This window comes from Aptenodytes patagonicus, chromosome Z (genome assembly GCF_965638725.1).
Source record: "Aptenodytes patagonicus chromosome Z, bAptPat1.pri.cur, whole genome shotgun sequence".
NCBI lineage: Eukaryota > Metazoa > Chordata > Aves > Sphenisciformes > Spheniscidae > Aptenodytes > Aptenodytes patagonicus.
The window spans coordinates 69,085,003-69,110,536 of record NC_134982.1 but is presented as its reverse complement, the minus strand read 5'-3'; the positions used below and the strand labels follow the sequence as shown (position 1 = coordinate 69,110,536).

At 40.7% G+C, this 25,534-nt stretch overlaps 1 protein-coding gene across 1 annotated transcript in view; it reads left to right on the top strand.

Annotated features, from left to right (window-relative positions):
- The window catches only part of SRFBP1 (serum response factor binding protein 1), an 87,271-nt gene that overhangs the window by 38,058 nt on the left and 23,679 nt on the right, over positions 1-25,534 (top strand). Inside the window, exon 4 of the mRNA XM_076361743.1 lies at positions 19,755-19,826. Coding sequence (XP_076217858.1) covers positions 19,755-19,826 — 72 coding nt within the window. The remainder of the gene's footprint in view (positions 1-19,754; positions 19,827-25,534) is intronic.

Sequence of the window (25,534 nt, the reverse complement as noted above, 5' to 3'; positions counted from 1 at the left end):
GCCAATTTCCACATGATGTGCGAGGAGGCTTTAGAAGGAGGACAACGAAATCCAGGGCAAGAGAGGAAGGGGAAAAACCCAAAACGGACGGAGGCAAAAGGGTGTCCCCAGGCAGTCTCCCATCCCGGTAGTACCTGGGCCTGCCCCTGCTTAGCTTTTGAGACTGGACATGTTAAGGGCAGCGTGACTGCACAGCCTGTCCCCTGCCAGCACTGGCACCAGTGCTGGCCTAAGCCTCCCCACCCGACCCTGGCCCCGCTTTCCCCACCACCAGCTTTCCCCCATGGCCCGGGGCGTAGGTGAGGCCTTCTTCAGCCAACTAAAAGAAGCCTCACATCCACAGGCTCTTCTTGCAGGCTTGAATTGTCCCACTATCTGCTGCAGTGATACAAACCACAGCTGTCAAGCAATCCAGGAGATTTTTGGAGAGCGCTGATGATAACTCTCTAACACAGGTGATTGAGGAGCCAATGATGGAAGATGCTCTGCTGGACCTGATAGATACAAACAAGGAAGAACTGGTCAGCAAGGGGAAGGTCAGGGGCAGCATCGCTAGCAGTGACACCAAGATGGTGAAATTCAGGATCCTGAGAGAAGGGAACAAAAAAAATAAGCAGGATCACAACCCTGGCCTTGAGGAGAGCAGAATTTGGCCTTCTCAGGCGGTTGCTTGGAAGAATCCCATGGGGATACAGTCCTGGAGGCGAGTCCAGGAGAGGTTGATTTTTCAGGTATCGCCACCTCCAACCTCAAGAATGAACCATTCCAACACAAAGGAAGTCAAGCAAAGGCAGCAGGAGGCCTGCAGGATGAACAAAGACATCATGACCAACTCAAACGTAGAAGGGGAGCATACAAGGTGGAAACAGAGGCAGAGGGCCCGGGAGGAATATAGAGACACTGTCCAGGTGTGCACCTGTAGTTGAATGTGGCAAGGGACATGGAGGGCAACACAAAGGACTTCTGCAGGAATATCGGCAGCCAAAGGAAGACTCGGGAAAATGTGAGCCCGCTGATGAGTGGACAGGAGATTTCTGATAAAGGGCGTTAAAAAGGCCAAGGTAATCAGTCATTCTTCATTGCAGTCTTTACTGGTGAGATCAGCCTTCAGGAATCCTGGGTCCCTGAAACCAGTGGGAAAGTCCAGACCGAGGAAGGCTTCCCCTTGTGGGAGGAGGATCGGGGAACATTTAAAGAAAGTGGACACACACAGGTCCATGGGACCTGTTGGACTGCACCCACAGCTGATGAGGAAGCTGGCCACTGTCACCAGTCTCAGTCATTTTTGACAGGTCCTGGCGGGACCAACTTGGGGAGTGGGGGGGTGGGTGTGGGTGGGGGGAAGATTCCTGACAGCTGGGAAGAAGCAAGTGTCTCTCCTATCTTCAGGAAAGGCAAGATGGAAAATCAGGGGTACCGCAGGCCAGGCAGCCTCTCCTCAGTTGCTGAGGTGATGAGCGGAACAAATAATACTGAAAACCACGTACAAAAATACAAAGGACAAGCAGCTGATTGGGCGTAGTCAGCATAGATTTACAATGGGGAAATCACGTTTGACTAACCTCGTAGCCTTCTACCGTGAGGTGACTAGCTTGGTGGGTGAGATGAAGAGTGGTTGTCTACCTCTACTTCAGTAAAGCTTTTGACACCGTGTCCGGTAACATCCTCACAGAGAAACTGAAGTAGCAGGGACTAGGTAAAGGGACAGTGAAGTGGATCAAAAACCAGCTGGACTGGTGAGCAAAAAGGGTTTTGACAGCAGCACAAAGACCACCTGACTGGAGGCCACTAACTGGTAGTATACTGCAGAGTTCAATTCTGGGGTCAGTAGTATTTAATGTCTTCACTAAGGACAGGACAGAGCGTGCGCTCAGCAAGTTTGCAGAAGATAAAAAATCGGGAAGAGTCCGCCAGGTGGTTGTACTGCCATTCAGAGGGACGTGGACAGGCTGGAGTAATGGTCGGAGAGAGAATTCTCAGGAGGTTTAGCAAAGGAAAATGTCAAGTCCTGCCCCTGCAAGTAAACCCTTGCACCCATCTGTGCTGGGGGCCGACAGGCTGCAAAGCAACTTTGCAGGAAAGGACCTTGGTGTCCTGGTGGACACTAGCTGGCCGTGAGCAAGCAATGCACCCTCATGGCAAAGAAGGCCAGCAGTCCCCTGGGTTACATTAGGAAAGGCGTTGCCAGTAGGTTGAGGAAGGTGATCCTTCTCCTCTACTCAGACCTGGTGAGAGACACCTGAAGTGCTTGGTCCAGTTCTGGGCTCCCCAGTGCAAGAAAGATATGGACATCCTGGATCAAGTCAAGTGAAGGGTCATGAGGGTGACTACGGGACTAGAGCATCAAGGAGCAGGTGACAGAGCTGGGACTGTTCAGCCTTGAGAAGGCTCAGGGTGATCTTATCAATGTGTATAAATACCTGATGGAAGTAGTGGTGCCCACTGATGGGACAAGAGGCAATGGGCACAAAATGAAATACCAGAAACTCCGTTTAAACTTAAGAGGAAACTTTTTCACTGTAAGAGTGATTAATAACTCGAACAGGTTGCCCAGAGAGTTTGTGAAGTCCACATCCTTGGAAATACTCAAAACCTGTCTGAAAATAGCCCTGAAGAATGTTTTCTACTTGACTTGCTTGAGCAGGGGGGTTGGACTAGAGATCCAACCTCTAGCTGGAGTAGTACTCCAGAGGTTCTCTTCCAAACTCTACAATTCTGTGATTCTGTGGAGAGAGATGAAGTGGACCGCTGGGCAATTAAGAGTGGGTGAAAAACTGTCAGGTTCAAAGGGTTATAATCAGTGGTAGAATATCCAACTGGTTACAAGTGGTGTCCCTTAGGGGTCTGTACTAGTACCAGTAATGTTTAGTGTGTTAGTAATGCTATAAATGATGATATTTACATCCATAAACATTCTCTGCATGTTTATGGATGATACCAAATTGGGGGGACATGGATGATATGCTTGAGGGCAGGGCTGTTACTCAGTGGGATTTGTACAGGGTAGAAAAATGAGCTGAGAGGAACCACAGGTAGTTCAAGAAAAGCAAATGCATAGTCTGGGATGAATAGCTCCATGCAACAGTCCAGGCTGCAGCCCAGTTGGCTAGAAAGCAGCTTTGTGGAAAAGGGCCTGGGTGTCCTGGTGGACAAGAAATTGAGCATAAGACAAAAAAGTGCCCTTGTGGAAAGGAACACCAGCTGCATTGTGGGCTACGCTAGTGTAGCTGGCAGGTCCACGGCAGTGGTCCTTCCCCTCTATATGGTTGTGGTGGGACTGCAGGTGGATTTCTGTGTCCAGTTCTGGGCTTCCCAGTACAGGAAAGACATGGACATAATGGAGCAAGTCCAGCAGGGGGCCACCAAGCTGGTTAGGGGCTGGAGCATATGATGTACATGGTAAGAGGTACAGATGTGTTTGTTCACCCTTAATGAAAAAAGTTTAAGGGCAAACCTTATTACTGTCTGTAGTTACCTAGGATGACCTAGGAGGATAGAGCCATTCTTTCTTCAGAGGCATCCAGTGGAAGGATGGTGGGCATAAGTTGCATCCTGGAGAATTCTGACTTGCTGTGTGGGGAGAAGGGGGGGAATTCACCATTGGGGTGATAAAATGCTGAAACAGGTAGCAAAGAGAGGGTGTGGGATCTCAGTCCGTGGAGATGTTCAAAACTCAATAGCCCTGAAGAGCCTTCTCTGTCTAGAGTTGCTTTGGGCAAAAGGTTGCACTAGCTCTGGAAGTCTCTTCCAGCCTACCTAAGTCTATGTTTACACAATCATAAGTAGGAGGGATTTTAAAGTTACAAACAGTAAAACTGTAGATGTACAATAAAATATTTTAGCTTCAGTTAGGAGCGAAAACCATCTCATTCGGTCAGTTGTTACTTTTCCTCTTTAAGAAATAGCTTTGGGAATAAGTCAATAGAGTTGCATGCCTAGGTTTTGATATACATGAATAACTATGCTATACTGTAGATTTACCTTCCAAAGAGTGTGTGGAAGAGCATCATAAACAGTATTGAATATAGGCAGCTAGATCAAGTGCTTTAGAATATACTGTGTGGAGCAGTACCGTACCTCTACTTGTCTGGACAGTGGAATCTAATATTGCTTTAATTGATAAACTTACGGATATTCTGTTCTGTGCTAGTTTGTATTATTGAACTGGTACTACCAGTAAATAGACCTGTTTCAGAGAACATGTAAACAAGTGGCCCTTAGTACATTTTTCATGCAAAAATGGCAAAGATGTTTGCATGACAATCAATGTCTCATGACTGGAGGTGGGGAAGAAAGCATCATGTATTTCTGTATTTAACTGGTTGTGGCATAGTGTTTTGTCATCCTTTCAATATGAATATTAAAGTATCTTGGGCATTGGATTAGAAGGGAAAAGGTTTGGTTGCTGTAACTTCGAGGTCAGGGTTCTGTCTCTCACTTTTACAAGTGAAATATGCTCTCTCTCTAGCTCGTCTATTAAGACTATCACTATAGGTGGTTGGATGTGCTCACTGATACCTTTTACTTTTTTCTAATCATGAAGTTCCATGGAATTCCTCTTCTGTGATACCCTTGCAGGAGCTAATTCCTCAGTAATTCATGAGCTTTTTGTTTCAGAAGTGTTACGACTTTTTGATACCGAACAAATTCTTACTTCAAAAAACTTCTTTCCTTCTGTTTCTGAAATTAGAAACATTATATTAACATTGAAATAATGAGCAAAGACAATGTTACACTTCCAGAGAGAAGTAAGAGAGTCTGAACAAATATAAATTATTCCTAGAGCAAATGCTGGTATATGTAATTGCTCTCCAGTCAAGACAGTAAGGATGTTGCTTCCAAATGGAATTTACTTCATGGAAATCTCACTTACACCTGTCTACCAATATGTACATGCGTTTATCCTTATAAGCGAATGATGACAGCTTCTTTTATCAAAACACAAATGTTTTGGTCTTCATAGCTGAGGTGGAGTAGTAGTATACAGGAGGAGTGATGAGCTGAATGACTGTTGGGATGCCTTCCTCAGTGTTTATGAGATCTGAGGCTTGGCTCTTGATATTCTTGATTAATAATAATGAGGGAGGAACGCCTTGTCAGGAGACTACATAACCGTGTCTCCCCAGTATACCCACTTTCCTTGAATATTCCTACCTACCACCTTTTTCTGACATGATTCTTAAAATAGTGGTAAGGCGGGTTGGTATACTCACTGACTGAGTTCTCTTCTATTCTTAATCTTCATAGCATTTCATACTGTTTTCACCAATACATTGCTTCCATTCATGTTTATGCTAAAATGAGAAACCCCATATTTAATATAACTGTTTTCCCAAGTCAGTCTCCTGTTTGCTCCTCTTGTGGGGTCAAAGTATCTTCACTGAGCAAGCTTAACAATCTCAGCATGAGAAAGCTGTAGAATATTTTTTTCTAGATAGCAAGCATAAAAGAATACTTAGAATTGTAAGGAAAACTGAGACAAAAATGGGGGGGGAACCTTGTACTGTACAATTTTAATTTGGAATGAGAAAACAACTGACAGCCATTCCTACTGTTTTATTTCATTATGATAACAGAAGTAATGATTTTTTTTTTACACCTAATAGTGCTTTGGATTGTGTAAAAAAAGATGGGCTGCATTTCTTAAATATAAAAGTCAGTAAAAATATCAGCAGCTTCATTTTCAAGACTTCATCGTTGACAAGATACTTAAATAGAAGCAGTTATGTGCTTTTTTTCTGATGCACTAGATTCTTAGTTACAAAGTGAAAACAGATCACAAAGGCAGCTTTTTATTGGATTTGAGACAACTTAAGGAAAACATTAAAGTAAGTTCTAAGTAAAGGTTGTCAACTATTTTAAAAATATGGCTTGCAGATGAAGCTTTTTCCTCTTGAGTCTTGTGTAAGAATTTTACTATCTTTATTTTTTTTGTAAGGATGCAAAATAAGCTATTTTCACTTTTTAAAAAATATGGCTTGCAGATGAGACTCCATCTCCTTTCTGAATTCTGCATAAGTATTTTTATTGTTTATTTTAATAAAGAGGTAACCTTTGCAGTAGTACAAAAAACAAATTAATGCAACCCATATGCCTTAATTTATTTGAAAATTGAGCATTGACAGCAAACCAAAACACTTATTGTTATTATTATTCCAAATAATGACAGAAGTGTCAACATGTTTCTGCACTCATTTTGAAAATATTTATACATATTCCAAATAGATACTTTTTTGTTGTTGAATTCTTTCATCATCCCAAAATGTATTTCACTTTAGTGTGCGAACTTGGGCCTCTTCATTAACCTTCTCCATAATTCCTCTGAACCTGAGATAGAAAAGAATGTTTCTGTAAGCACTGCATACCTTTTCTTTACATTTTGGCCATTCCATGCTGAGGTGTACTAATAGTTGCCAAATAAGGTGGTCCTTATGAGATCTCTGAGGCAATTCTAGTTAATTTCTTGCTGTATACTGGCTGGTCTTTGTACTTAATTTATTCCAGAGAAGCTAAGAATATCTCCAGTAAATAGTGAATCTACTTAGTATGATGGATCAATGTTAAACTGTCTCAATATCCTTAATCAACTGTTCTTTTTGGGACTCTTTCTTCTGAAGAAATTTCCCACAGAAATTAGGTCTTTTGTTCTTCACAGCTATAAAAGAAATTATTATTGAATATTGTAGAAAAGGTTTTATTCTTATTTCTTCTAATCGGAAGGGTTGTGTGGGGAGAAAAGAAGAAATTGGAGACCTACTGTAAATATCTTTATAGTCACTTGGAAACTAATTAATTCAGAATGGTGACTGCAGCTGCTATGACTTCTTATTCCAATTGATGCTTTTGTGTGTAAAATCTTATTTCCCCCATGGTTGCCTCTTGCTTACAAAAAAAATATATAAAGTCTGTTCTGGGAATGTAATACTAATGTAAATATGACTTCAGTGCTGGACAAACTCATTGGTACTTTTATTAAAGAATGGATTTAGTGAACACGTGGATGAATAGGATGAGGCAGAATAATTGTACCTTTAGGAGGTAAAAGTCATGCCTTGCAAATCAGTGGGAGTTCTTTGAAGGAATAAATACATACATTGGATGTTGCTGATTGAGTCTGTGTATTGTTCTAAATTTCCAAAAAGCCATTGTCAAGCTTCAACCAAAGCCGCTGGTGTGTTTTTGTGGTTTTGTGGTTTTGGTTTTGGTTTTTGGTTTTGTTTTTTTTTAAGAAAAGCTGTTCATGGATATGAGTTTTCTTGTTTTAGTCACAGAGTTAATAAGTGGAAGAGAGGAAGAGATGGTTAGCTTTCATAGTGTTGGAAAACTAACTGGAGTTCTGTGGAGATCAGTGCTGGAAATGATTCAGAAAAAGAGAAGAGTGACAGAGCTTGATGATCCAAAATCTCAGGATAGTGAAGATACTAACACTAAGACGCTGCAGAATAATGTTACAAAACTGACTGACTGGGCAATAAAATTACTAAAGAAATTCAGTAGTGATAAATGCAAAGCAATACACATGGTGGTGGTGAGAATTAGATTTCCAATGGTTCATTTTCACTGGATCGAAATTGGGTATTACTGCTGAGGAGGTGGATATTGGAGTTACTATAGATACCTATGTGAAAATGCTATGTTGCTATTTGGTGTCTTCAGACAGAAAACAGTCTGTTCCTGTTTAAATCAATTGTTTTACCATATACTGCATAAGTCTTCTTAGTGTATTTCAGAAAAAAAAAAACCCAAACAACTAGTAAAAGTATAAAGAAAAGTGTCAAGGATGATCAGAGATATGGCATAGCATCTACAGAAGGTATAACAAAATTGGAATAGGATTCCCTGGGATATGAGGTGAACTGCTGATGTTGGAGTTTTACACAATTCATGTATTTGTCCTGGACAGTTCTTTTGCACTTTGTATACCAATATTTTGCTCAGGTGCTTTTAGCAGCCAATTTGGAAATCTGCAGGTACTAAAAAAAATCATATTTTTTTATGTTTTGTTGCCAGATCTCTTCTTTCCACCTTTACCCCTCACCTTGGGAAAATGACATAGCAGGTTTGTCATGCTTAGGTTTCAAGATCTCTAGGAAAGGACAAAAAGTAGTTTATTTTCTTCCCCATGGTGCTTTAAGAAAAGACTGGAGGAGGAGTACTTTTCCTGGAGATAGTGCATACTGGGAAAGGGAATGGAAAAAGGAAATTCTTTCTCCATTGTGTTTAATCTTTGAACTTTTTCCTTTATGCCCTCTGGAAGCAGACGAAGGGGCTGTGTACATGGCTCTGTGTATTCACTCTCTTCTACCTCTTTCTGCATCTCTCTGGGTTCTTCTGTCTTCATTATTCATTTCTGTTTCCGTATCTATTTCAAACCAGAATCTAGTGGGTGGGGATTATTAGCTGGATTGCACCCATTTGTCAGTCACCGTCTTCATTGCGAACGTTGTGAGAATATAGCACATCCTTTTCCTGGCTGCTTTGGTGGCAGTCTTCCTGGCTCAAGTTCCTGCTGGGAGAAAAGAGGCTAAACTGAGAAAGAGGCAGCTTTCTGCTAGTTGTGCATAGCGTCCCCTTCTGGCAGGTAACACTGTTTTTCTTCAATTTTTACAAAAACAATTCATCTGGCAACCAGTGATACTGGCAATGGTTGTGAATACCAGGGATAGTAATTCAAAACCAAAGATAGTTCCAGCCAACACAGGACTGCTTGGAAATACGTTAACCCTGAAATCGCATGTGGTTGTTATTTTAATATTAGAAAAGCAGTGTGGAACAAATTGCCAGTACAGAGTGAAATTACAGATTGTACCAGTCCAAGTGAACACTGGCATTCAGAACTAAAAGATGTTTGAAGAAAAAAGAATATTCAAATAAAGATAATTTTGGCATCATCGTGCTTGCTGTACTGAATAATCCAGTGAGCTTGGTTTTTTCCTTTTTTGTAACTTTTCTTTTGAATGCTTGTAATTGTAGTTTATTTTCATAATACCTTCTACTTCTGAAATTGTCACAAGATTACAGACTTGCTGGCTTTTTTTTGTATCCTATGGTGAAAAGAGTGACTGTTGCTCCCTGAATGTGGCTACTGAATCAGATGGGAACCTCCAAAATTAAACAATTCATTTAATCTAATTGACTAAATAAAATGCCAAGTTCACAGTGTTCATCTCGGTAGACTGATGTAATTGCTGGCATTTGACTTGCATACCTCTTGAAATATTAAATTAGTTTATAAACGTGGCAGAAAAGAGCAGCCTATACTTGCCAAATAAAGTTTGGGTATTTTACAACAGCTTAAACAAACTAGCTATGTTAACTCTTCTTTTGGGGAGTTGTTTTTTCATTTTGTTTTGTTACTAAACTGCATGAATAAGTAGTCTTTGCCTCAGCTGCATGCTCTGCTTTTAAGAGAGCTTGTACAGCATAGCAGAATAAGGATATTTAGCTAGAGGAAGGTAACCATTTGGACAAAACTCTGTTTATAGGAATATCGTGTAGTTTTGTTTTATGAGTATTTTAAGAACTTCAATTTTCCAGAGAACAGGAAAAACAGAAAATGATAAGATTTTGTAGTGTGAAACTTAGTAGATGAAAACTCACAGGTTGACATTGAATTTCACTTGGATCTAAACTGAGACAGCAATACTGTAGACATTTAGTAATGTTTAAAATTGGTGCCAGCAAAAACCTGACACCAGTGTAGTTTACAAAAAGAACAATTGCTAGACAAGTTCCCCTTGAAATACATTCTTGCGTTCCCAATGATTAACTGTAATTTTGGAGTGCTCTTTTTTTAACAGGTTAGTAATAGTTAATTCCCAACAAAATCAAATGCCATATATTCATCTAAAGTGAGATGGTTGTACAGCTTTCAATTTTTTGAGAAGTTCTATTCTGATAATTTCCTCTAGTAACTTCTTTGGTTTTGTTATTTTAAAATGAGAACAAAGTTTTACTATTTTTGTTTAAGCTATTCTGTAGTATTCCTGCCCAAGTTGTTATTAATCCAACAAGGATGAAAATTAATAATTTCAAGGAAGATTATTATTTTTTATTTTGAGAAGTCATATATTAAAAGGCAAGTCAAAACAACGTTAAATTCTATAAAGCTTTTGAAAATGTAAGGCAATCGATGAAACATGCAAAGTAATTAAAAATACATGAAATTTTCTTTAGCATATACTTTAGGAAAATGAGCAACTGTAGAACCCTTTCTTTCTATGCTTTCCTTTCTCTTTGTAATACAGAATCTAGATATTTGATAAGTGAAAAATACTATAATTACTGTAGGACATAATAATAATCTTAAAACCTAATGATATAGGGGAATGTATTTAAATTATAATTCACTTAATTTGTCTGCAATTAGAGAGAAAATGTCTTCATTTCTACTGGATAAAACCTCTGGTTTCAGTATGTGATGATATAGAATCAAGTCATCCAGTCAGGTTGCCGGGAAAAGCTTTGTTGGCTAGACTGGTGGAACAAAAAAAGATCTATGGAATCTTTTTTTTGTTGTGGTTTTGCTTTCCTGTATTTGTCTGTTCTTTATGACACAGGTATTTACAGTAAAACTTGACTTCTATGGAAAGCTAAATCTGTATATCTGCATACTTTGAACTTTCAGACTTACTACATTGGCTGTAAGCTTAGCAAAAGTTTAACTTCTTGAAGTCATTTATTAAAAGAAGATGTCATTCCTGAAAATGTGCAAACTTCTGAAACAGTATTTATTCAAACAGTATTAGTAAATATTTGTAAGACTGATAGTATGAAAACAGTTTAATAGTGAGAAGTTCCCACAACATGCAGAGCATTGCTAATTGGAAAGACATTCCTACCCCCATTGTAATGTGACATGTCATTTTCACTTAGAAAAAAGAATACATTAGTAATATGCTGATTTATTTGTCTTGTTTATATTAATTTTGAGTGCATTTATGTCTCAACACGCATTCTTTACTTTGTCAGTATATTATGTTATACTAGATGAAAAGGATTGGGAATCCATCTTCCCAAACACATTCACCCTACAGTGGTTAATTATTGTCCCTTATGGTCTCTGTTAGCACCCAGTAGAGTACTGTGTATTTTTATAAGCTTTACGTGTTTGCACCACTTAGATTTTATGTCCATCTGTAATTTAAAAAGCAAGGGTTTATGCCAGTGAAGTGCCAGTGAGTCACCAAAGAAACCACGACAGTAGCTCCCAAATAGACTCCCTTGCTTTCTCTATCTGAAAGGTGCAGGCTGTGGCATAAATATGCACAAATGTCGAAAATCCTGAGTGTCACCTTGCCAGGAAGAACGGCGACTCCACCTGAGTAAGGCAGAGAGATCTTTAACCTTAGTGTAGGTAGATTAAGCGTATCTTGTCTTTCATTTCTTTACCTAAGCATTTTACAAATGTGTCTATGTCTGTTTTGAATATTACTTTAATTGCATTTTATTTAAATCTAGCATGAACTGAGTGTGGCTTGGGAGGCATAGTAGGGCGCTTCTCTGTGTAGTATGGGGGGATTCTGTAAACTGAGGGAGCTGAAGTGCTGAAGTTTCCCAGCACATCCTCTGCCCTGAGCCCCAAGTGTGATTCACCCAAAAACCCCAAGAATGAATCCCCATTTCAGCTGCATGGGCCAGGAGGTAAGCTGACACTTCTAGGATTGGTGGGTGCAGGTTTTTCCCAAAATACTGTTTAAAAAACAAACAACCAAAAAACCAAAACAAACCTCAGGAAAGCTTTTAGCACAGAGATATCTAGATACTTACTTGACTCTTGGAGGGCAGTAATATTCTGAACAAGTGACTTGGCAGTCTGTATACCTTCTTAATTTTCTGGGCATCAGTCAAATTCAGACCTGTGACAGGGATGGCCCTGACAGTGCCATCCTAGACTCCCTGTGCATCAGTCTACCTCTAATGAGACTGTTATCAGCGCTCACTGGATTCTCATCTGTGGGTTGAAAACCTCAGTCCTCCTCAGCAGTAATTTGAAACCCTTGGTAACTGTAGCATAATGCTTTCACATCCGCGGATGTGAAGCATTATGTAAAGTGTCTGTTTGCAGTCTGCTGCAACAGGAGGCAATGGCAGGTCTTTTTAGAATTGAAATGCTGGATTGAATTCCTGATGAAAAAAATCTGTTTTTCACTTGCCACACTTTCAGATTGTGCTGTATTTTTAGTAGAAATATATGTGTGCAAAGACTGGAGATTTCTAGGGGCTGCTAGCAACAGAATTTTTAGTATCAAAGTAGTGCTACTATATGCATTTACATTAATGTATCAGCTTATATTTTTGTTAACTAGGAATGAAACATTTTAATGATTATCCAGTCTATTTCTTAGCACCAAGTAAAAAAAATGGTGCAGTTGCATCATTCGGGCATTCTCATGTTGTCATTTGGCCAGAGGAGATAAATGGGTTTTTGGGATTACTTGTCACAGTCAACAAAGCAGGAAATCATTAAAACAAAAGTCTGAGTCTTTAGGTGTCAGAAAATTTACTTCAGAAGGTGCAGTCACAAACAAGTAGCAAATACAGTGTTCTGAGTTCACCTAACATCAGGTTACAGTTAGGGAAATTTGAGACAAATCAGTAGACCTCTCTGGAAGGTTTTTATGTAATTTAAAGGTGATGGCTAAAGATGAGTGACCTGGATTGCCTGGATTCCATTGAGGAAAAAAGTAAAGCCAAATACAAGATTAAATTTCCAGGAGTAAGGAAGGCTACGGGCTCTTTGTCTAGAATGAGAGTTCTCTTCTTCTGTATGATATTACCAAGACAGATACTGCATCCCATTTTTATGCCTAATTTAAAAATTGTATTTAAAAAATGAGAGCAAATACAGAAGAGACTTGAAGAGGTTACATACAAACAAATTTTCATTCTGTGGTAGATGAAGTTCAGGACATTTAATTACTCAAAAGGAAGCTTGAGAGGTGACTTGGTAATAGTTTGTAAGTACTGGCAGGAAGGCAGCCAGCTACTCGAAAGTGCTTAATTTTGTCTGTTGGTAAAATTACATAGTGATTTTATAATAAAGCAGATATCTCAGTGTAGCACTGATTTGTTTAATAAACTTATTAATAAGTTTAAGCCACGCCTAACTAGACAATATCAAATTTTTACTTACCAGTTTAAATTTTCTGTCCTATTCTTCTGTTTATTAATTTTATCCAAATTCCCCTCCTGGCAATATTATTCATCTTGGTTTCACATCTGGTAAAATGGGGGCTTGGGGGGTGGATTTATTTTATTTTTTTACATAGGCAGAGTGCCATTTAGTTTGTTATGGTGGTCCACTAATGAGACTTACATCTGTAGAAATTCTTGTGTGTGTGTGTGTGTATACACATACAAGCATGTGTGTATGTATAAAAATAAATATTTGTGTCACAGTTACTGACAAAGGATTTGGATTTGTAAACTGTTAGGGGGAAAAAAGTGTCCCTTTTTCTTCATAATCAGTTTGGTATAACCAATTAGAGTACTGCATTTCTTGAAAACAGGCCTTCATAGCTGAAACAAACTTGTACTCTTATCATGGATTTAGTTTCTTTTTGAAAAGCGTATAAACTTTCAGGTGAACCATGGGTGATTTATTTCACTACTTTGAACATCCTGCTTGTAAGTGCATGATCCCATTTTTGTGTACTTTCACAATGGTAGTATTTACACTAAGGGTCAAAGACTACTTTTGCTCTGAATGACTAAAATACTGAACTTCTACAGACTTAGGGGAACAAATTAGTTATGACAGGAAGCTATGCAGGGATTAAATTATTAAAAAAAAAAAAAAAGCTGAAGACCTGTTCTGAAATGAGGCTTGTTTTTTTTTCCTATCCCTTTCTCCTCACTGAGGAACCTAGAAAAATGACATCAAACAGCAAAATGAGACTGAATGCTGTGGAAAAATATAAGAAACTTTGTGAGAAAGTAGTCTCAAACACCTGTTCAACGGTAAAAATTATGATAATGCTTTAAAAGCTGTAAGTGCAGTAATGGGTAACAAACTATGGTTGAGATTTCACCAGAAATATTTGATTTTTGGTATGGGTGTTCTGTAATCTACTTGTATATACCCTGATTCTATTACTTTTTTTTTTTATAGAAATTCCTCCATTTTTAGACAAAAATTATCTTATAAAGATGGTGTATATGGAGTGATTTCGTAAGGAAAGGCTTAACACTTGTACAGCTAATAAAATATGAAAAAATAATGAGGAAAATGAATGAATTGCATGATAAAGGTAAAAGGAAAATACTAGTCAAAATTGAAATTGGGTGGGTTTTAATAGTGTGAGGACTCCTAAGTTGCTTCCACAGGCCACTACTGGCAAACTTTTTTTTCTTGAGTCATCTGAAACTGCCTTAGACAGCATAGCTGGGAATATATTCTATGTGAATAATCTTGCATTTCTGAGATGTGTCAAAGCCTCATCCGACAGGGGGTTTTTGTGTCTTTCCTGTCTTCCAAAGGCTATTCAATAAATTACATTTTCATACCCATTAAGTTAGAAACTGTATCTTCCTCAGTATCACTTGGGTAAAGTGTTGTCTGAGCAACCACGATCAATATCAGCATGAAATCATATTTTCAGATGCCATTTATGCTTGATATACTTCTGTTCAATATAGTCTTGCCTTTCTGTGTAAGACAGTTATGGTTTATTTAAGTTCATCATTTGAAAAAAAAACAAAAAACCCAAACTTTGCTGTTCTAAGTTTCTGTAAGTAGTGGGGTGAGCTCGCTGCCTCCGGTACTGGGACTCACTTCAGAGCTGCATGGCTGCCCCACAGCTACCACCACTGCGCGCCACCATATCCCTTCCTGTACTCCAGCACTCCCTCTTCCCAGCCCAGGCCAGTCTTTGCCCACCCATAGTTACTTTTTCCCAAAATTTGGTATTTCACTGTGACTCCATAGGCAGTCTTGGCTTTGTGTGCTATTACCAGTACGGTTAGCTGGGTACCGTCAGCCTTGCAAGATGTCATCCCCCCCCCCCGAAAGCTACCTCGTACTCCACCTGTCCAAGCTACTGGAGCTTGTCTGTTTTTCACGTAACTCTCCTTTAATGATCTGTAAAATCCAGCCACTCTGTTAGCTTCTTGTGTTATCTGTCACATCAAGCAGTTTTCTTATGTCCAGTAGTTTTTCACATCCTGTTTATTCAGCTTAATCTCAGGCCAAGGCCTAGTCATCTGCCTGCAGCCGTGACGAGGTTCAACTGGCTGACAGTTCAGTTCGTCAAGAGTGTGGAGCAGCTGCTCGAGCAGTGAATGCCTGGAGGACCCTTGGTCTCCACCTTGTGAAAATTGTTGAAAAATTGTGCAAATCCCAGCTCTGAGAGTCAGGCTGGTCCTGCTGCTGCTGCTCTGTTGCCTTCACCACCTCATCCAGTCTCATCTTGGTTGCTCCTGTGGCAGTTGTTGGCTCAGCTCAGGCACCAGGACAAAGAGAGCTACACCGTTGTGCTTTGTGTTGTGTACATCAGCCTGCAGAGAGTCTTCCCATGCTCACGTCCCTGTCTCTTAAAGGGTTTCGTGACAGCAGTGGAGATAAGGGTGCAGCATCAGCGTGCCAGTGTTTGCCAGCTAGGGCACTGGTGCCATCGGTGCTGGCGGTGTATCTGAAAGTCAGTAGCTCTTTTTGTAATTGTAGTCTCTTTCCCACAAGAGAAAACGTGGTCGGCATGCAGGGGAGAAGGGTCTGTTGATCCCAACAGTTGTTTTTCATCATCCCTCAAGAGGCAGTCAGTACTTAAACACTTTATTTTTAAGGCCTTTTTTTTTTTTTTAAGGTATTTGGGGGTTGTTTAAAATGTTTGACAGAGATGATTTTCAAGGAGAGAAGGAGAGTGTGTGTGTGTTGGCTGGTAAGAGGGGCTTTGTCTCTATTTACCTAATCTGGGATTATTGTGGACCAGATAATTCATAAAGTAGCATACTTATCTGGTTCCCTCTTAACTCTTGTATTCCCTCTTCACTTGGAACATAACAGGTCATTGATCTTGGAAACTTACCAGCACAGAATGTTATGATACCAAGTATTAACATGATTTCAGAAAGCAGCTGTAATCTGTGAGTGCATGTGGAAGTGGTGAGAGCATTCTTCATTATGAGCCTCCAGTAGTGGACCTTTTCAATGCTAAGGGAATAATAAGTGAAGGGGGAAGGGGTGAACAAAAACACAGAGAGGAACAGAGCTGGTGGACAAGGGATAACAGAGACAGTGACAAAGACAAAAAGTCTTCAGTCACTAAGTAATGGGCCATTAAGAAACTACTGGTATTGCTTTGGGAAGGCCAACCTGGACTTTGTAACTGATAAGAAGGGGAAACAAGATGAACATGAGGATTTTGGGATATGGGGGAACCTGTGGACTGTGCGAAACTTACTGAACAATGTTTAGGGGGCATAGGTGGGAGCAGGTATCAGAGAGGCTAGTCCCAACCAGTGTCAGTCAGTACACTTATCTGACCAAGCCCTGAGTCTGATTGCCACAGTCTGTCATCATTTTATAAATCTTTTCTTAACTCTCTGTGTAATCTCTCTATCCTGTGTGTGCGAGTGCTCTAAGGACTAGGTGCCAGCTACTGAGGGGACTGGCATGAGTGGATACGGGGCCAGCAACTGGAGTCAGACCAGGGGTGTAGGTGCCCCGAGACTGTGGTGTGAGCAGCAGGAGCCAGGTGAGGGTCTCGGCGCCAGCCACGGGGGCAGGAGCAGCACATGTCCCAGATGGGAGGACAGGGACAGTGTGTGTCCTGGGCACAGCTACGGGTGAGACTGGGGCAAGTGAAGCAAGTGAGGCTCTCGGCACAGCATCTGGACTGGGACCGCAGGTTGCAGCCCGTGTGCCTCGTGCCTGCTGCTGATAGGGGCAGGCAGAGTGTCTGTATTTTCATGTGGTTTGACCCCACGTGTGTGTCTGTCGTGTAATTCAGTAGCAAACTTCAAGTTGGACTAGCAGTGAGTGGGAGGCGCTGGGTGTGGGCAGGGGTATCAGGTGGGTAGAGGGCCTGTGCTGGTGTTCAGGAGGGACCTGTGAGCGTGGGGTGCCTGTAAGGCAAGAGTGTGAGTGCGTACATCTGCCTGCTAGTGACTTGCTGCAAGTAGGAGGCCCACGAGATGGATAAAAGGGCTCTGGACCCAGGCAGAGGGGTAATAGATGGACAGAGGGATACGCTGTGCTGATATTTGAGGGATCCATGAATGTGCATGTACTTATGAATCTAGACAGGGTGGGAGGTTGCATACTCTCAATAGTGAGCTTCAATCCTGACCAGACAAAAAGGAGGAAGAGGTCTTGGCTGGCTGTACTCATGTGAGTCCTGGGGGTGTTACATGTGGGTGCTGTAGAAGGCAGTGCCTTGTCTGTGGCAGCTAGCTGCATAGCTGAGCTTCACTACTGGTTGAACCTGCTGATGAGAAAGCATTTCAGTGAAGCTCCATTCATGACTTCACATTCCAAACTGTAATTCTTTCTCTATTATTAAGCATGATTCTGCATTGTTAAGGGAATTCTGCAATATTGTCATATAAAAATTAAACCTTTAACATTCTAGCGTAGGGATTGCTGAAGTTTACCTGCCTCCCCTCTGAACCAGGTTGCTGCATTTAAATCCTAAAGATATAGGAAAAAGGCATTTGGGGGGGGTGGGGGGTGGTGAAGATCATATAAATTATCTTTTTTTTTTTAATAAAGCAACAGCTTGCTTTATGAATAGTATTGGGTTCCAGAGCTTCATTCATAGCCCCCAACCAACTATGTGACAGTAAGCATGTCGCTTAACTGCCGTGTCCTACTTTCACCATCTGTGAAACGCTTTGGAAAGTCATGGAAAACTGAATCACAGGTCTTTTCCATCTCTAGATTCTATTAGGTCATCCAACTGTCCATCTGCCAGTAGAAGATTGTTTCCTACATCCACCAGTGTTTTTCCAGTCTGGATTCTGTCCTCCAAGTGATTGGGCTTCCACCAGTACCTTTGGGAGATGATTTTGCAGACTTCTAGACCTCATTGTCAAGAAGCTCTTCTGACATTCACAAAAATATTTTCTTTTTTTGTTAATTTAATTTTGTTCTGTTATTTTATTCCTATTATTATATGCTTGCTTATAGTTTTAAGACAAGCAATTTACGCAACACCTTAAAGATCTAGGTAAGGTGCAAACTCTCTGCAAGGTATCTAATACATAGAAGGAAGGACAACATAAGATTTTGAAACGCAAGGTATGACCCTCTATAAGAAAGTAAGCTACTTGGTTCTTCCTGAAATTACATCTAAGGAAGTGTGCAGACTTCTCCAGATTTAGGACAGAAACAGGATAGAATATGGAAACTTAACAATAGAGCAGGATGTTAAATGAAAGTGTTGGAATACTTATCAAGGATGATTAAGTAGGGAAAAACAGAGAAACAAACAAGTATAATTTAATTGTTGAACATGAAATTCTTCCCCTATTATGTAGTACATTTTTTTTCTAGACATTTGTAACTTATCATGTCTCCCATAATTCAATTTGCATTTGAATCTTTGCTAATACATTAATTATTCTGAGCCATTAGTTACAGTAGTCGCTTTTAAGGGTTTTCAGTTCGCATCTTTCTTGTCCAGATCTGAGCATAATATTAACTACAGGTGCAGCCCAAGCACCTGGACATGTCTCATTTTCTCAAACTATAATACTTTGCATGGGCACTTCTGTTGTAGGTTTTCTTCTTCTTTATTGACCACAAGTATTCCAAAATTACTGTATTTTATATTTAAGTCATCTGCTTTCCTGGAGTTTTAGAAATTCAGCAAACAGGTAATTTTCTTCAGGTGTTGAAGCCACCAGCATTGTGATATAGGCTAGATCTAGATGAAAGCTGTCAGAATAACTGGGTTTCCTTGTACAGTTTTTCATTTTTCGGAACTATGAATGTGTAGAAGTTATTTGGGCTCTGCATAACAGTAGTTAAAATGCTTTTAAAATGGCCATCTGGCAAACAACTGGTATGTAACATGATTTATTTGACGCAGTGCCCTAGGAGGAAAAAGCCAATATTCAGTGTATTCAATTGATAAGGTTAATAGGGCATTTTGTAATACAACATATATAAAATATGTATTTTAAAATAACGAGAAATCTGTCATTAGTGCATGTTTCATAAAATACTCAACATTTAACAAAATCCACTTTTCCAGGATTTTCATTCCTTCATTTCATCTGCCAATGGAAATGCTTAAGTTCAGGAATGAAAACTGCATGTGTAGTCAGTCTCTTCAGAAAATAGATTTATTTTTTTTCTCCTCAACTTCATTTTCATTGTCTTAAACTTATGTATAATATAAGAATATTATATATATTCATATATGTTGATAAGTTCTGATGTAACTTCAGAGTCTAAGATAAGTGAAGCATTTCAAACCTTCCAAAGTTTATTTGTAGCACAACAATACAGGCAATTTAAACATTTCTGTAAATAAAATCACCCTTCTGCATACTTTGCTGTTGAAAATCTCTATTGCCCTCAGTAGTAGTAGAAGTAGTCAGATTAGGTGTAAGTAATGTTTTGGAAGTCAGTAAATGCAGTATTTACATACACACAAAAAACCCCAATCTCTGTATAACAAACTGATTTTCTTCCTTTAAGAGATCAGTGGGAGATGCCATGAAGTTAGAATGTTTCTGAGGAAGGTGAACCTTAGAAAGATTTCGTAAAGTCTGATCATAAGAATAATAAATATATTTTTCATCCACAGGAAATAAAGCCAGATGAAGTTACGAGACTTGCTCTTAGGACAGAAGTTAACTTTGAAAGTGTCTGCCGAAAGGTAAGGTTTGTTGGTTTTTGTTGTCTTTACCTTGCTTCTGTGAGTATGAGAGTGCTCCTTAGGAAAAGGTGCATATGTGGGTGGCAGTACATTCATTTGCACAGCGTGTTCTGTATGTTACATCACGTCTTCACTGTAGACCTTACGTCCTTTTCTAAGGAAACTTATCCGCTAGGAGATATCTAAAAAAAATTGTATAGCTGTTTAGCAGAAGTGGCTTGTCATCTAGGCTGGTGGGCTAATCCCTAGTAACTGGAATAGAATACCAGGAAGCATAGTAGTGGTTTCTGAGTCTTTATGAATAGATTTGTTTATATAGTACATATACATGGTTCAGTTAGTGTAAATAATCATAGAATCATAGAATAGTTTGGGTTGGAAGGGACCTCTAAAGGTCATCTAGTCCAACCCTCCTGCCGTGGGCAGGGACATCTTCAACTAGATCAGGTTGCTCAGAGCCCCCTCCAACCTGGCCTTGAATGTTTCCAGGGATGGGGCATCCACCACCTCTCTGGGCAACCTGTGCCAGTGTTCCACCACCCTCAGCGTAAAAAATTTCTTCCTTATATCTGGTCTAAATCTACCCCCCTTTAGTTTAAAGCCATTCCCCCTTGTCCTGTTGCAACAGGCCCTGCTAAAAAGTCTGCTGCCATCTTTTTTATAAGCCCCCTTTACGTACTGAAAGGCTGCGATAAGGTCTTCCCGAAGCCTTCTCTTCTCTAGGCTGGACAACCCCAACTCTCTCAGCCTTTCCTCACAGGGGAGGTGTTCCATCCCCCTGATTATTTTCATGGCCCTCTTCTGAACCCGCTCCAACAGGTCTGTGTCTTTCTTATGCTGAGGGCTCCAGAGCTGGACACAGTACTCCAGGTGGGGTCTCACCAGAGCAGAGGGGCAGAATCTCCTCCCTCGACCTGCTGGCCACGCTTCTTCTGATGCAGCCCAGGATATGGTTGGCCTCTGGTTTGCGAGCACACATTGCTGGCGTATGTCCAGCTTTTCATCCACCAGCACCCCCAAGTCCTTCTCCACATGGGCTGCTCTCAATCCCTGCATCCCCCAGCCTGTACTGATACTGGTGGTTGCCCCAACCCAGGTGCAGGACCTTGCAGCTGGCCTTGTTGAACCTCATGAGGTTCACACGGGCCCACTTCTCGAGATTGTCCAGGTCCCTCTGATGGCATCCCGTCCCTCTGGCATGTTGACCGCACCACTCAGCTTGGTGTCATCTGCAAACTTGCTGAGAGTGCACTCGATTCCACTGTCTATGTCATTGATGAAGATATTAAACAGTACCTGTCCCAATACGGACCCCTGCGGGATGCCATTCGTCACCGATCTCCATCTGGACATTGAGCCATTGACCGCTACCCTCTGGATGAGACCATCTAACCAATTCCTCACCCGCCGGACAGTCCACCCATCAAATCCATACCTCTCCAGTTTAGAGAGAAGGATGTTGTGGGGGACCGTGTCAAAGGCCTTACAGAGGTCCAGATAGACAACATCTGTAGCCCTTCCCATGTCCACTGATGTTGTCACTCCGTCATAGAAGGCCACGAGGTTAGTCAGGCAGGACTTGCCCTTGGTGAAGCCATGCTGGCTGTCTGGAATCACCTCCCTGTCCTCCACGTGCCTTAGCATAGCTTCCAGGAGGATCCGTTCCATGATCTTGCCAGGCACAGAGGTGAGACTGACTGGCCTGTATTTCCCCGGGTCTTCCTTTTTTCCCTTTTTAAAAATGGGGGTTATGTTTCTTCTTTTCCAGTCAGTGGGAACTTCACGGGACTGCCACGACTTCTCAAATATGATGGATAGTGGCTTAGCAACTTCATCCGCCAGTTCCCTCAGGACCTGCGGATGGATCTCATCTGGTCTCATGGACTTGCGCACCTTCAGGTGCCTGAGATGGTCTCAAACCTGATGTTCTCCCACAGTGGGAGGCTCTTCCTTCTCCCAGTCCCTGCCTTTGCCTTTTGCGGCTTGGGTGGTGAGGCTCAAGCACTTGCTGATGAATACCTATGCAAAAATGTCATTGAGCACCTCTGCCTTCTCCGTATCCCGGGTAACTAGGTCTCCCGTTTCCCTCTGGAGCGTGCCCACATTTTCCCTTGTCTCCCTTTTATCCCCAGTGTACCTATAGAATCTTTTCTTGTTGCCCTTGATGTCCCTGGCCAGACTGAATTCTATCAGGGCTTTAGCTTTCCTAACCTGATCCCTGGCTGCTCGGACAATTTCTCTGTATTCCTCCCAGGCTACCTGTCCTTGCTTCCACCCTCTGTAGGCTTCCTTTTTGTGTTTGAGTTTGTCCAGGAGCTCCTTGTTCATCCATGCAGGCCTCCTGGTGTTTTTGCCTGACTTCGTCTTTGCTGGGATGCATCGCTCCTGAGCTTGGAGGAGGTGATCCTTGAATATTACCCAGCTTTCTTGGGCCCCTCTTCCCTCCAGGGCTTTGTCCCATGGCACTCTACCAAGCAGATCCCTGAAGAGGCCAAAGTCTGTTCTCCTGAAGTCCAGGGTAGTGAGCTTGCTGTGCGCCCTCCTTGCTGCCCTAAGTAGGATCTTGAACCCCACCATTTCATGGTCACTGCAGCCCAGGCTGCCCTTGAGCTTCACATTCCCAGCCCCTCCTTGTTGGTGAGAATAAGGTCCAGCGTAGCACCTCTCCTTGTTGGCTCCTCTACCACTTGGAGAAGGAAGTTATCATCGACACATTCCAGGAACCTCCTGGATATCTTATGCCCTGCCGTGTTGTCCCTCCAACAGATGTCGGGGTGGTTGAAGTCCCCCATGAGGACCAGGGCTTGTGAGCATGAGGCTGCTCCTATCTGTCTATAGAGGGCCTCATCCGCTCGGTCTTCCTGGTCAGGTGGCCGGTAGCAGACCCCCACCGTAATGTCACCTGTCCCTGCCTTCCCTTTAATCCTGACCCATAAGCTCTCAGTCGGCTCCTCACCCATCCCCAGGCAGAGCTCCATGCACTCCAGCTGGTCATTGACATAGAGGGCAACACCCGCTCTTTGTCTCCCCTGCCTGTCCTTCCTAAAGAGCCTGTATCCCTCCACCCCAACACTCCAGTCATAGGAGCCATCCCACCAACCTAAGCTTTCAACAACAGTTGGAAAAAGGCTCTAAATACTTCTAGATGCAGAGAGAAGTTTGCACATGTGAACAAAACGTGACAAATGTGAGCCTGAAATAAAGGTGGAATTTTAACACCCTGTGGCTCATTAATTTCAATTTTCAGTGCAGTGTTTCTCCTGAAGCCCACTGATGGTACATTATTGAATATTAACTGTGATGTCTGTAAGAGATGAAATGAAGACATGCAAGTGGGAAGATGCTTGTTGAAATAAGCAATTGAGGTTGAGAGCGGACAGGACACTCTAAAAGAAGAGTGAAGAAGAGCAGAAACAATACTATTTTAAGGGATGTGCTGCAGAAGTGATGCCAGAAAGCAATTCTGAATCAAAAAATATCAATACATGAAATTGTATATTTTCCTCCACATTATCCTGAATTCTTATGGGTGGTCCACTGTGGGATTCTGCAATCTGAAATGTTTATAAGCCACAGGCTAAGTTTTAATGTAGAATTGGGTCATTTCCTCCTATAATGGCATCGTTATTTTCTAATATAACTATGCTGTTGCAAAGCTCAGTCGTGTGATGTGCAGCAGGATTTCCATGCTTCATGTGAGCAAAATCAAGTTATAGGAGAATAGCATAGGAATTTGGTATTTCTGGAGCAGTGTTTGGATGGAAGCATCTTACTGCTTTTTCTTCTCTTAATGATAGAGGAGAGTAAGGAAAAGGTCACAGATATACTGACATGGAGCTAAAAAGCAGCATTCTTCTTTTAAATTGATTTGACCAAGATTTTCCAGTCTGAAGGTGAGCTACTCATAAACTGGTTCCTATAATGTTAGAAATGGTGCAGAAGTGAAGATTCTGGATGTGTGAGGACACATGGAGAGAGATTTCATGCTTGAAGAGGGCTGCTAAATTCAAACAGTAAGACATTTTGTCACTTCCTGTAGGAGATTCTTCTGCCAAGAATTCAAATGCATTGGGCTTATGCTGGTCACATAAAGTATAGGAGCCTCAAAATGAAATAATTGATGCTATTTTTTTAAAGGAGTTTACAGGTTTACAGTTGGAATTTTATTTTCTAAGAGGATGATTTTATTGCCAATAATACAGAAGGAATGTTATTAATCTTACTAGTTTATTTTGTCCCATTATTTTTGATGTATTCATAGTCACAGCTGACTATGCTTTCCATATTTACTTAAAATAGGCTTTCATTTAGCTGTAATCCTTAAAAACAGGTAATACAGGTATCTTCATGGAATTGTTTTGGTTTTTAGAACTGTTATTTCTGTTACTTTCTGCTGCTGGCCCTGTTTTTCAGTGGTATGATAGTCTGTTAATCTCACACCTTGTAGTGAATGGGTCTCATGTTTCAAATCAAGTTTATAGATGGGTGCTGATGCTTTTTTAAATCCATAGAGGGTTTTTAACTTCACTGCAGTAGAACATGTAGAATTAATTGTTATAGTACTGTTGACAAGTGGTGGCTAAGCCATCATAACTTTATTGGTTGCTATTGGTTGGCCATAGCATATCCCCAACTAAAAAAGGCATCCCTTCTGTGCTTTAACAAAAGTTAATTTTCCAGTGTATTATTTCTTCTTTTCCCACAGTTTGTTATTAAATATAAAATTTAAAAAAAAAATCATTGATTTTTCTATCTCTAGCAATATTCTGTAGGTCACATGAAATGCAGACCACACTGTTTACCTTTTCATTAACTTGAGTTTCGAAATATTTGAAGGAAAACATCCTGTGGCTGTTTTCATTTTCAGAATAGGTTTGTTTTCATTGATAAAAAGCAATCTGCTTTTAATTCACTGTGGAATGCTGAATATTAGTTTTGCATAGTGGACATGTAGTCAAGATATTTGTTTAATTCCCTCTGCCCACTGAGATTTTATGTTCCATTACTATGTTTCCCCATATATTTTTTCAGAATAAGATAAGCATACTTTTCTATTTAAAAAGAGTTTGCATAGATTTCAGTCAAGTACAATAAAATTGTGCTCAGTGTTTAGCAAGTGGCACTCTAACTTGAGTTCTTATGATTTATCTGTCAATACTGCTATACTGATGGTTGCTAATAAGCAAATCAGATTTATGATAGTTGCAGAGCGAGTTGGCAAGAGTCACCTGCCACATGACACAAGACTACTTCCTTTTCTAATTTCTAAAAATGTTATAGGGCTTACCACGTTACTGTAAGACAAGAAGCAGTAGGTGAACAGTCAATTCTTCTTTGTTCACCTCTGCTGAATTTTTTTTAATCCATTTTAATATTGCTGCAGCTGGCACCATTGCTATCAACAGGTGATAAATTGTATTGTAAAAATTGTAATGAATGTCGCCATGCAACTGTAACTAGACTTATATTGCTGGTGCTTCGTTACAGCTGTTGAAAAATGGAACCTGTATTTTCTAGGTCTTGACTAAGTTTTTGTGCACTTTCTGTACACAGTTGTGTACTGTCTGCAACAAATATATTTGCCAGCCATTAATAAAATTAAAAACCATGTGACAGATCTGTTGTCTTTTTTTTTTTTTTTTTTAACTGGTATTTCTAGCTGTGGTTGCATTTTGAAGTGTTCCTAACAGCATATGTACCTGAACTGT